At 43.0% G+C, this 12,778-nt stretch overlaps 1 protein-coding gene across 1 annotated transcript; it reads left to right on the top strand.

Moving 5' to 3' along the window:
- Positions 1-846: 846 nt before the first annotated feature.
- Positions 847-6,685, top strand: LOC108035665 (paired box protein Pax-6). The gene is made up of 6 exons (XM_050886189.1): positions 847-968; positions 1,130-1,332; positions 2,583-2,894; positions 3,929-4,069; positions 4,211-4,794; positions 5,251-6,685. The coding sequence occupies exons 2-6, from the start codon at positions 1,200-1,202 to the stop codon at positions 6,064-6,066; spliced, it is 1,986 nt and encodes a 661-aa protein (XP_050742146.1). The 5' UTR covers positions 847-968; positions 1,130-1,199; the 3' UTR covers positions 6,067-6,685.
- Positions 6,686-12,778: the final 6,093 nt, after the last annotated feature.

Here is a 12,778-nt window from a genome sequence, read left to right as displayed (position 1 = left end):
ACTTAACCGCCTTAAATAATTTTTTTTAACAAAAGTTTTTTATTTAACCCTCTTTAAAAGAATTTTTGAACTTTTAATTATAATATACAAATAAAAAGGACTTTCGATTTTTTAATTTAATATACAAAAAAATCATTTTGAAATCTTCTCTTAGGCAGTTAATAAATGTATGCTTTTTAAAAATTAAAACTAATTTTATTTGTAAATTGTAAGTAAGAAATTGTTATTAGAAGTGCTATTTAAGTGCCTACTTATTGGGGCCATGGTCTCGACTAATGCAACCGAATATTAAAACCATCAATCAGCTGGGAAATAAAGAACTGAAAGGTTTTTAGTGGTCTTATTCAAAATACGTTTCGGTTTTCCAACAATTAAAATGGAATATTAGGAGTTTGGTGCGCCCAAAGGTTGACTTCTAACGCGCGATGTCCGAGGTTGATTTGTTGTAATGAAAAACCGAGGGTTCCCCCACTCTTCCTCTTCTTCGCGGGCCCCTTCTGCTTGCTTCTTCTTGCCTCTTCCCCAACTCTCTTCCTGTCTCCCTCCCACACTCGCCCTGCCTCGCCTCTTCCTCTTGCCAGTGTTTATACTTAGCGCTTCGCCAACGAGTTTATAATTGTTTGATTTGTGTGCGCACCGGGCGCGTCCATACGGTTGTCCCGCTCTCGCACGGGCGAGCGAGAGGGAGAGCGTTTCCCGCAACGGGCGCCATTATGAAAGTGCGGTGCTCGCAAACCGGTTGGGCGCTTCGAAAATCACTCGAAAGCCGAGTGAAACGGTTCGAGTGGAGCGGCGCGACCCGGGCGACCAGGTGAAATTCAAGCGCTCATTGTGCTGAGAGCAGCTTTCGCGTGAACAACGTTTCCACGGAGCGCAGTGTTCGAAGGAAATTCTAAAAAAAAAAATAGAATTGAAAAAGAAAACCAGCAACATTTTCTAACTGTTTCTGCCGGGATCGGTGTGTGCGTGTAAATACCCATGTGTGTGTGAGTGAGCCGCACGCTATGAATCCAATTGACCGCATTGCGTTTCCATTTCCGTTTCCGGTCGCATTCCCTATAATCGATTCTTCTGCCTTGGATGTGCGACACTTGTGACTGTGATTGTGACTGTTTTTGTGCTGGAAAAGTACTACTGCTGCATAAATAGCAATATAACAGAAGTACATAAGGGAAAACTGATTAGAGCGATTCATAGACATGTTGATTGAGCCGACTTTAAACCGTGACCTTGGCTCGCTTACTGTCGCAAATTCTGGCCTCTCGGCCGCGCACTGGAAAATGGAGCCCCATCCCCAACGCATCACATCGCTGGCCCCTCACGCCTCCAGTGGTAAGTGCCCCCATTGACCGGGCTTTAATTAGCCGTCGGCAAAGACAGGCTTTTCAAGTCCTAAAATTTATAATGTGATGCGATACAAATTAAAAAGTTTACAAGAATTTGGTTCAAGTCTTTAGAAAGCCCCTAGGTTGGAACCAACCTTTAAGTTTTAAGGTTTTTTTTTGAAAATAATGGAAATGATATTATATTCAAATTTTTTTTTGTTAGTATTTTATTTTATGGAGTTTATAAAATTTTATACATTGAAGTGTAAAATATATATGCATAATATAATCAATAAAATTGAGTTTATGAAATTTTCCATTCGAAATATTTAATAAACTATAAATAAATGATTAGCATCCAAAGAAAACAAAGCTGATATTATTATCATTAACTAAGATGTACAAGAACTAAAGTATTTAATACATTTCAAATCTTATAAGAAACCGAAATTGTATTTTCTTTCGTCTTTAATACGGCTTTGTATTTTGAGATATGGTTATTGAGGTGTTCGCTTTGGGAAACCATCTTAAAAAACTTTACTTTCTGAGTGTGTAACCAACATTATTTAAATCCAACGAGTACATATCGTTACGCATGTCACAATACCAAGTGCGTGGCTCGGTTGGCCAGGCCCATTTCCATTACTTTTCACCTTATAGACCAAAGACAAACAAAACTGGTTCTCATTTGATGAGCGGCACAATTGATTATGGGCCCATTTATATATGCAGCTAGGGACGCCTGGAGGTGCGCGTATGTATTTTTTAAAAAATATTTACTCGACAAACAACAAAAGTGAAACGCGCATTTAAAACGCTAATTGACAATTTGAGCGACGAGTTGCTCAAGCCGAATGATATATGTATGTTTTTTAAGCGAAAGCAAATACAATATTCTGTCGAATTAACGTAATACACAGTCGGTTCTTTTTTTGTCAGCCACCTGAGTACATATTTTAATTTTCGCCTTTTGTGCTGGCAGCCCGTCGTTTCAATTAGCTTGATAAATCTGCCCGTGATGGCCAGGAGATTCGTTTTGCGTGACACCAAGCCACCATTTTGGCGATCGTGTTCGATCCCCATTGGTATTTATTTTGCTGGGGGAATGGGAATACGAACACATCGTAAACCCATCAGTCATTTCGGTTCAGTCAACACAATTAACGGTTAATTTATCATAATTAACCATTGTGGCCGGGACAGCTAAAGCCACAATAATGACAATGGCCAATTATCATTCAATTCGTTCAATTGCAGTAGCGGCGGCATCCGTGGCAGCGGCAGCAGCAGCGGCGGCTGCGGCGGCGGCAGCGGCGTCCGGCGGGGGCTCCGGAGCGGTGCCGGGGGTCTCGGGCTCGTCCACATCGCCCACATCTGTGCAAATACCGCCCGGCTTTGGCGGCGCCGCCGGCATGCCACCGGGAGCCGGCGGAGCCACGGGGAGCTCCACCCTCAACACACTGATGTCGCAGCATCGCCTCCTGGAGTTCTCCCGATTCGGCGGTCTGCGGGGCTACGACATCGCCCAGCACATGCTCACGCAGCAGGGCGCTGTCTCCAAGTTGCTAGGTGAGTTAAGAACCTCAAGAACCTCGGGAACCTCGAGAAACTCAGTATCCTTAAGAACCCTAAACAATGGAGTAAGAAGTACCCCCAAGTTCCGCCATCAGATAACTAATAGGCACTTTGTTTTCGATTTGTTTGCTAATTTTTATGATAAACATGTTATTATCCTGCGAGTCCCCCTCCTCACATAGCCCTTGTGTGCGCAGCCGTGTAATTTAGCCACTTAAAATTGCATAAACTCCTGGCTGGCGGTGGTCAAAACGCGGCTGGCTCATTAATCAAAATGCGGCCTGGTGGTTGGTGCGTGCTGTCCTGGCACTGAGAAAAAAATTTGGTTTTATATATTAGTTTTGAAAAAATAATATAGGAACACAGAAAATAGAGAAGTTTTGAAAGATCATCAATAAGAACTCACATTCAGTTGAAAAATACAATTTTTATAAATAATTTATAAATCATTTTCCATAATACTTATCCCTTTATTTATGGTATAAAAATAAATAACAGACTTTAAATTGTTTGATCTCGAAGTCGCTTTCACCAGTAACTTAGCAATAGTTTGAGGTTTTCTATAATGCCATTACTTATTTTTTTCAGTTATTGAATTACGGATTGATTACTTTTTGCTTTTTAAGAGATCTATTTAAATGCTTAACTACTCAAGAGTACTTCCTTAAATACAATAGTAGATTTTTTTTAAGTGCAGTAAGGTACAAAATATTATTTTCAAATAACATTTTACAATACTAACATTTGAAAATCTATAGCAGAGAATTTTTGTCAAATATTTTTATCAAGTATTTAAAGTTACTCTTCTAAGATGTAGTACCTTTTTTTCTCAGTGCCTGTACCGAGGCGGTTAGTTCTTCTCCCCTCATTTATTCCGCAACACTTCACGTTGATGCGGCCGACAGATAAAGATATTAAAAACAAGGGATAAGCCGGGCCGGGCTGCCAGATGGATTGCCAAAATCGGGCTCGCATAGTCATAAATCGATTGACTCATAATTTTCTCGGATGTGCTCTGATTTTTGCAGGCTCGCTGCGACCACCGGGCTTAATTGGTGGCTCAAAGCCCAAGGTGGCCACGCCGACGGTCGTCTCCAAAATCGAGCAGTACAAGCGCGAGAATCCGACGATCTTCGCCTGGGAGATACGCGAACGCCTGATCTCGGAGGGTGAGTGTGCCAGATAATTGCAGCTAATCCGGCGAGGGTTGTGGACCCAATGCCGCGATTGATCGCCGATTGATCGACGGCCGCATTTAGCCTTTAATCTCGATCTGGACTGGTTGGTAATTGCGTAATCCCGCCTTGCAGGTGTCTGCACGAATGCCACCGCTCCGTCGGTGAGCAGCATCAATCGCATCCTGCGCAATCGAGCCGCGGAGCGGGTGGCCACCGAGTTTGCTCGCACCGCCGCCTACGGGCTGTATCCACCGCCCCCCCACCCGTATGGCAGCTTCACCTGGCATCCGGCTGGAAATGTCCCAGGTGGCCAGGGGGTTCCGCCGCCGCCGCCTCCGTCCGCCCTGTGGTCCGTGGCCGCTCCCACGCTCGCGAACCTGCCGCCAAGTGCCTCCAGTGCGGTGCCTGCTCCCACTTGTGGTTCTCTGAGTTCGGCGCACCTCATGGCCGGCGGTGCAGGTGGTGCACCCAGCAATAGGGCCATCTCTCCTGGCTCTGGCAGCCATGATACCCTGGAATCGGCCGATGAAAACCGGCACATAGACTCGGACTACCTGGATGACGACGATGAGCCCAAGTTCAGGCGGAACAGGACCACCTTTAGTCCGGAGCAGCTGGAGGAGCTGGAGAAGGAGTTCGACAAGAGCCATTATCCCTGTGTGAGCACCAGGGAGAGGCTCTCCAGTCGCACTAGCTTGAGCGAGGCGCGAGTTCAGGTCAGTCGAGTATAATATATCCTCTAGAAATATTCTTAAGTTCTATAAAAGATGAACATTAATTATTTTCCTCGATCCAAATACCTTTGAAAAACTTTCCCTCGATTTAAAAGAGAGCTTAGATTGATTCAATCAAAACAAAAGTTGAAGAGTAATTTCTTTTTGATTTCAAGAACGTTTCTTCTTGATTGCAAGAATGTTTCTTCTTGATTTCAAGAACGTTTCTACTTAAACTTGTTAAAAATATTTATTTTTTTTAAATTAATAAACTTTAAAAAGAAATTATGTTTTTCAAGATCGTTTCATCTTAATATAAACGTTCAAGAGTAATTTCGTCTTGATTTCAAGAACTTTTCTTCTTAAACCAGTTAGAAAAACTCTTTTATTTTCCAATTAAGTAACTTTAATTTGGACAAATCATTTATAATTTAACCCCTTACCATTTCTGATCCACAGGTCTGGTTCTCCAATCGACGGGCTAAATGGCGTCGCCACCAGCGCATGAATCTCCTGAAGCGACAGCGCTCCAGTCCCGCCAATCCCCTGCACTCGCAGCAGTCGAACGATGCGCCGGCCAGTTCGCCCACGCCCAGTAACCACAGCAGTGCCTCCACCTCCGCTCCAGTGGCTCCGGCGGTGCCGCCTCCTCAGCAGCCGTTGCCCCTGTGCGGCGATCACTCGCCCCAGGCTCCGCCGCCCTCCGTGATGCTGCACCCCCTCCATGGACCGCCCGGTGGCCATGGCCACCATCACCACCATCCTCTGCACCTGCCCACGCATCCGGCGGCTCTGCAGCTCCTCAGCCACTACCACCAACAGCAGCAGCAGCAGCAACAGCAACAGCAGCAACATCAGCAGCAGCAGCAACTCTCACCCACAGGATGCAATCCAGGAGCAAGTCATCTGTCCATGGGCGGGGAGCGGAGTGCCTTCCGGAGCCTGGTGAGCTCTCCCTCGGCAGCCGCCTTCCTGGGACTGGCCAGGCAATATGCAGTGGCTGCCTCCTTGACGGTGGCCGAGGAGCAGCGCTCCAGACTGCATTACTCCCCGTCCGCCTCAGCTGGGGGATTGCCAACAGCCGGCGGTGGAGGTGCAGATGGAGGAGGAGCAGGCTCAACCATGACGGTGGACAACTCGTCGTCCGACTCGGATGAGGAGATCAACGTCCACGACGATTCGGATGGCGAAACTGAGTCGCCGGCGGCAAAAGTGACCCGCCTGTCATCCTCCGATGCGCCGGCCACGTTGCAATTCCTAAAGCATGACCGCTAGATAGATATAGATGGGCGGCGGCGGCGCAAAGTCTAATTGAAAACTTGAGTTGTGCGCGCCTCTGTGATTGACAGCAGCAGCAACAATGCCACAGCAACGGCGACTACTGATGGAATGGCAATTGCAGCTTGGTGGACTGAAACACGAGCCGGGCAAACAAATCGAAAACCAAAGTTAAAATGCTGCTCACCTACTTGCCTGCGGTTCGGGGTCGCTGGAAAGGAAAAAAAACTGTCTGAAAAAAGGCAGAAAAAACCAGCATCAACAATATAATGGGCGGCCTAAGATTAGCTGAAATTGTAACTTATACTACGTACCGAACACGCTTGTCCCATTTTAAAGTGCACACACAGCTATGGTACGATGAATACCCCCCAGTTATGCATAATTACTATACTTGTTCGCCGGCTGCCGACTTACCTCATCACCATTTAAGGCTATAGCATATGCAATATAACTCTATTTAGCCCTATGTTTAGGTAGTCCTAAGACATCTTATTTATGAATGCCTATTTGAACTGATATCCTCTTGTAGACTAAGTGTTTTGGCTCAAATCGAAAGGCAACCCGTACTCCAGTGAGTGAGAAACCAATAAAAAGTGCAAGAAATCATTGAAAATCCCCATGTTTTATTGGAAAATTTAACAACTAGGAAATGGGTTTGACAACAAATACAATTTATTCGTTCGATTTGACGCATAATTATCCATTTGAACACAATGGGGCAACTGAGAAACACACACACAACACGGCCGGGGAGCATAAATAAGCATTTAACACTCGAAAGCTTCTTAAAACGTTATTAAATATTAATACAATCAATATTCATTGTGTGAGCGAGCGAAGACAGTGGAAATGCCAACGAAATCGAAATCGAAAACCAAAATACGCGCATAGAAATCGCTTAAATTTCGAACGTAATGGCCAATATGTCCAAATCTGGTAGATAACATCGACATTTTAATTATAACCAAATGAAGCCGCGCACGGGCACACAGTGGAGACAAACTATAGGAGATATATGTGTGCGATGGTATGGTATAGGATGGTATCATACTCGTATGGGAGGGGTACTCCGCTGACCGATTAAAAAGGCCGAGCCAACTAAGCACATAAATCAATGTAAATTATGGTGTTAACAAAAGGCGAGCTTGCAGGCTTGGTTTGGATCGGATCGTTGACTTTTTTAGGCTGGAGATCGGGTGGATGCGCGTCTTTATATCGGGCCTGGCCGAGATTTAAATGAGCTGGGGGCCTCTTCTGCGCGGCCTTCGCATCTGATAAGCCAGCGTGGAGCGGGGCTCTTTCGTGTCGATACTTACAGCTCCGATCGAGATCGGGATTGGGATTGGGATTGGGTTTGGGTTTGGGGTTGGGGATCGCAACAGCCTCGGCATCGGGTGACCACAAATTCAATTTGCTTGGCTTTTTATGAGCAAATGGCTGCCCCATCCCGAGCCCAACCAGCCGACTTATTCTAATTTAGTGCGGAGCTGCTCGTGAGCATTCCTTTAATAAATTTAAATCACCTTCTATTGAAAATATTTTCACCTCGTGCCCATAAATTATACATTATACGATATTTATACAGTCTGCGCCACCACGGCTGTGGGTCAGCAAAAACAAAACCCAATATATATACATATATATTTTTTCGGCGCTTGTTTGTTGGGTTCGCCTGGGGTTAACGCTTATCCAATGGCTTCGTTTAGTGTACTAAACTTTGACTTGGAGGCCTGGGAATGCCATCAACATATATATATATATTTTGTTTTTGAAAACGGTTCGGCTTGGAGGTGGGTTTCCTTGATGGTTTGATGGACCAGGGCAAAAGTGGCGCTCTCATGAGCGCCATATAATCGCAGTCAAACATTTTTACGATCCACCATCGCAAGCTCGTATATCCCGCCATCCTTGGCGAGCTGATCAGTTGGCCACTTGATGAGGCCCGCGTCCTGGAGATTGTCCTGCAACTTTGTTGCCAAATGTTTGTGGCCCGCTGTTGGCTCTGAGCAGTTTTTATTGTTTGGGCTGGCGGAAATCGATGAACTTTACCAAGGATCCATGGTCAGATACGGTTTACACGGGGAAAAGTGGGGAAGGATCTGTTCGAATTTTAAAATAATAAAATTAAGGTCAGTTTAACTTAAATATATAATGACTTTAGTAGATTTTAAAATTTAAAGGAAATGGGGGATTTTCCGAATTTATTACATCTGGTAATGTTTCTAAAACAGGATCATTAAAATAATATATAAACAACTATTTGGAACCTGATCCTCAAATCTTGTTTCCTTTTCCATTGGATTATTATCATCGGTTAGAACCTAAAAAGCTTATCGTATCAAAGTATTCTTATTATGTTTTTTTATTATTCGTATATAAGTTCTTCCGATTTTTTTCACTGCAGAGTAGATCTCCAGGGCTCCCCGGCCAAGGAGCCGGTGATAAATCTGTTGGCGAGCCGGCGCAACAGCGCCATTGCATACTTCTAAATGGACCATAAACGTGCGAAGTCGCAACACCAGCAATAACTAAAGTTAGTTACGTTTACTAATATGACAACAATGTTGTCCGTGGCCCTTCGCCCCCTTAGCCCGCCGATGCAAATGCGAGCTAACCAGTGCCAGGCGCAGGCGAATATCGTTCCCAGATTGTGAATGGGAATGGGTGTCGTTATTCCGCCATTACGTTTACGGCTTACAAAAACAAATACTTCAAACCCAAGGGTCTCTCCCTGGGCACCAAGGTCCCCTCCCCGGCAATCAAACACGCAAAAGCAATTAAGTCGCACGGGCCCATGGGTTAAAGGATCTGCAATTACATATAGTGGGGTTTTCATACAGTCACGAACTTTTACTAGATGGGAGAGATGGTTAAAAATGAACTTCGATCTTATGGTTTAAAGTGGTGTACAATAATATTTTTTTAATATATGGTGACGAAAACAATTAAATAAAGGACTGGGTAATTTAAAATTATGTGTATTTTTCATTTTAAATCTTGATTAGGATTTTGTGCTTTTTCTCTTGGGGATTTACCACTTAACGATGTGAAAACAAAGGTACATTTGCCTATTTTTAAGTGTATGAATAAAGTGAATAATTTTAAAAATATTATAATTCAATGAATTTTAAAAAGATTATAACTCAATGCTCTAAGTTAAAGAGAAAAAAGCAAAATAAGAATATAAATGTTTAAGATATTTTGTTCTTAATATTTAAAACAATATACTCTAATTATACATATGCTGCTTGGAAACACATAACTTATTTGGTAAAACCTAAGGTTTTGCTCTATAAACTCCTGTCCTTACAAATTGAGATGGGTTTTTTATATATTCCACGGATTCATCCAAAGGTATGCCTGTGAAACATGTTGGGTATTGAAATGCGTGAGAGTGTCGCCAGCCAGTCGACTGATTTATGCCCAAACTTAAATGGCCACAATGGCGATTCAGATGACCCGGCCAGGTATTCCCCCTCCAAGTCCCGAGTTTTGAGGGTTCGACGTCAGGCCCGCCGTTAATGAGCCGAGCGATTAAAAAATGTGCATTTGTGTTTGTCCGCTCCTTAAATGAGCTCGAGCTTTTAACGCGCAACCCTAGGAGTTTTTCAGGGGGCATTCGGAGGCGGGGACGCAGTGATTTTGTCTCGTTGTCATCTCATTTGGAATTGGGCGATAAGACAAATTTGTTTTCTTTGTTTATAACTTTATGCAGATACGGGTTTCGGTTTCGGATGCGCTGCTCCAACAGGCAACGTTGACTTTTTCCCGATCCCGCACCTGAAAACTCGATAGAGCATACGAAGTTCGATCGCCGCAGCTCATAGAGTTGGTGTATATTTAATCTTTGTCGCCTCGCAAGAGCGAGTCTCAAGTTCCCAGCCGGGGGACAACAACAAAGGTGGAATTCTGAACATTGATTTGAATTTTGAATTCGAATGTCTTCGTTGTGGCTGTGTTTTTTGTCGGGGTTTTATTTTATTTGGCCGCGCCGGCAGCTGCCGGTGACATCTTCATTAACGAGGAGTGTGATCAAAAGAGTAATGAGGTGTTGATAGTGCCCGAAAAGCGAGGGGGCTTTATGCATTCCCCCGTGGATTAATTAGGAACAATGGCTAGTGGCATTCCCAGTGCCCGCAGAAGGTGTTCTAGTATGCCCCCACTGGTAATTGTAGGTCTCTTGTGTCCCCCGATCGATTCGAACTCTTTGAAGTCTTTCAGATCTTTCAGATCTTTCAGCTCTTTTCAGATCTTTCAGCTCTTTCTCAGATCTTTCGAAATCTCTTTGGATCTTGTGATCACAGGTCTGGCTCTGATTCCGATTCTTGTTCGTGCTCGAACCCGTATTGAACGCAGCTGGGGCCTTTGTTATGCCTGAGCAATTTGCATATGATAAATCTGCTTCCATATTTTGTTAAATTGCTGTGCGGGTTTTCTCTTATTGGCTTGGCCAAAAACCATTGGCGCGTGGTAAATTGGTTGTATTGTAAGGCATCTAATTAGTGGCCGGCTACCGAATTATGACCAATTATAACTATTGATTGATTGTGGGCTATAATCAGGGGGCTCCTCAACTCCCGTTGCTGCGGATTTTGGTTTCAAAACAGTGGCTCGTTTCGCATTGTTGTGAAAGTTTATCCGTGAAACCAGAAAGTTAAGGAATTAACAATTCAAAAGGTTAAGAATTCACACCTAGAAAAGCTGTTAAGGTGGTTTGTTAAAATACTCTGGGGGTAAGGAATATCATTGTATTAACCTAACCTCATAATTGATACTAATGTGAAATGAACTCATGTTGTTACACTTTTTTAAATACTGCTTTGAATTTTTTTATAAAATATACACGCTGTACTTAAAAAACTGCAGCTTATTGCCCTGTTTTTGAATTTTTAACATGTATTTTCATCATTGTCTAGTTACTCAACGAGTTTTTAAGCTTATTCGAAATTTATTTAGCAGAAGAATTTTATATAAGTTTTTAAGATATGTAATAATTAAATCTAAATCTGTTTTTAATTTAAGATTTTTTTTGACTATATTCCATACTAAAAATGAACATTTATATCAGTTGCGTTGCCGAGTGAAGAACTAAATATTTTATTTCAGCTTGTTTTGAGTGCAGGGCGCGGTGTTTACCATAAAAAAGCACACATCTATGGTAACTGCCCGGCCAAACAATGTCTAATTAAAGGCGGTAATCGCCTCGAGTCGGACCACTTAGTCCGCGCATAAATCTCGGCCCTCTAATGGGAATGTGCCCCGGCCCCAAAACAAGGGGCTGCCACAATTAACCGAGACTTATGACGCTGCACCTGATTAAGATGCAGCCCCGGTCCAGTCCTGGCCATCAAACGAGCTCTAAACTACGCCTATTGTTCGGCGAAGAGATGCTTCGATGCCGATGCCGATGCCGATGCCGACTACTACAAAAATGTTAAACGGCTTCGCGGCCAAGATTTATTGCCTGTCCCAAAATCACAGAAGACCCGTTGCTGCCGACCGAGAAATCGCTCGAGCAGTCCTCTCCCAGAGCCCTGTTTTGATGCAGATCGTTGGATCAGTGGATCAGTGGATGGCTGGATCGTTGGATCGCATTCCGGCGAATCACGCATAAACGAAGTCACCAAATGTCGTACGCATTAACCCCGGCATTAAGGTATTAATGCGCCTACATCGCCCACTAATTGAGCCAGCGACACCGAAGCCGACTGATAAGTTGGCTCCGATCTGGGAGTATCCACTTAAACGCCGGCATCGGGATCTGGGTATTGGGGTTGCGACCGCTCCACTAGATGATGCCCCATAATGCAAACAATATGTCTCTATAGGATTTCAGTGGCTTCATTGATTCTTATCACCCTATAAAATACATTTCGTTTGATTATTTGTATTTCTCTCGCTTTTTATAAGCCTTCTTCAGGTGTACACTGAGGAAAAGTAACAAGTTCTTATATTTTTGAAGAAAATTCAAGCTGTGTATTTTTTAAATTTATTTGTGAAATTTTTGTACTTAAAATAAGCTAAAAGTGAGTTTCAGAAATCTTTTTATTTTTGGCGTACCTAATATTTGCATTTTTTTTTCGTAAGAAACTTTTTTTGTGACTTAAAGATTTTATCTAATATATCTTGTAATATTCCAATTTCAAGTATTTTTCTTACAAACAAATGATTTATTTAGCCTATGTTTGCATTTATTTTTTAGTAACTTTCTTTTACATTTCTTTAAAATGATTTAAAGACTTTTATCTTATATATTTTATAATATCTTGTCATATTACTCTTTCAAATTTTCATCTTACAAATGCATCCTGTAACTATCTTACTTTTAAATATTATAAAAATAATAAAACCCAAATATTTATTTTATTAATTTTAAAATCCCACATATCTCCATAATTTCTTTCAGTGCATCAACTGGGTTGTTGCCGTTGTGGTTGTCGTTGTCATGCCGCTTGTGTTGTTGTCACCATTGTGGCTCATCGCTGGCTTTTGTGCGCCAACATTTTATTTTCATTCAACATAGATGGCTGCTTTTTATTTGAAGTCGATTTCGGATCGGCTTGGATCCGATCGGCTGGGATCTGGCCGGATCGGTCTCCATGCCCATAGAGCGATTGGGAGTGTAATTTATGTCTTTATTTAGTAAAGATTTCGTTTCCTAATTTATTGTGATATCTCTTTGGGCAACGGCAGCAGAAGCCCCACT

This window comes from Drosophila biarmipes, chromosome 3L (assembly GCF_025231255.1).
Source record: "Drosophila biarmipes strain raj3 chromosome 3L, RU_DBia_V1.1, whole genome shotgun sequence".
NCBI classification, from domain to species: domain Eukaryota; kingdom Metazoa; phylum Arthropoda; class Insecta; order Diptera; family Drosophilidae; genus Drosophila; species Drosophila biarmipes.
The sequence above is the reverse complement of the archived record's forward strand: the minus strand, read 5'-3'. Positions and strand labels throughout refer to the sequence as shown.

Coding starts and splice junctions, on each gene's coding strand:
- LOC108035665 (XM_050886189.1), top strand. CDS start 1,200: ATGTTGATTGAGCCGACTTTAAACCGTGACCTTGGCTCGCTTACTGTC. Junction 1,333..2,582: donor GGCCCCTCACGCCTCCAGTG/GTAAGTGCCCCC, acceptor GTTCAATTGCAG/TAGCGGCGGCATCCGTGGCA. Junction 4,795..5,250: donor TGAGCGAGGCGCGAGTTCAG/GTCAGTCGAGTA, acceptor TCTGATCCACAG/GTCTGGTTCTCCAATCGACG.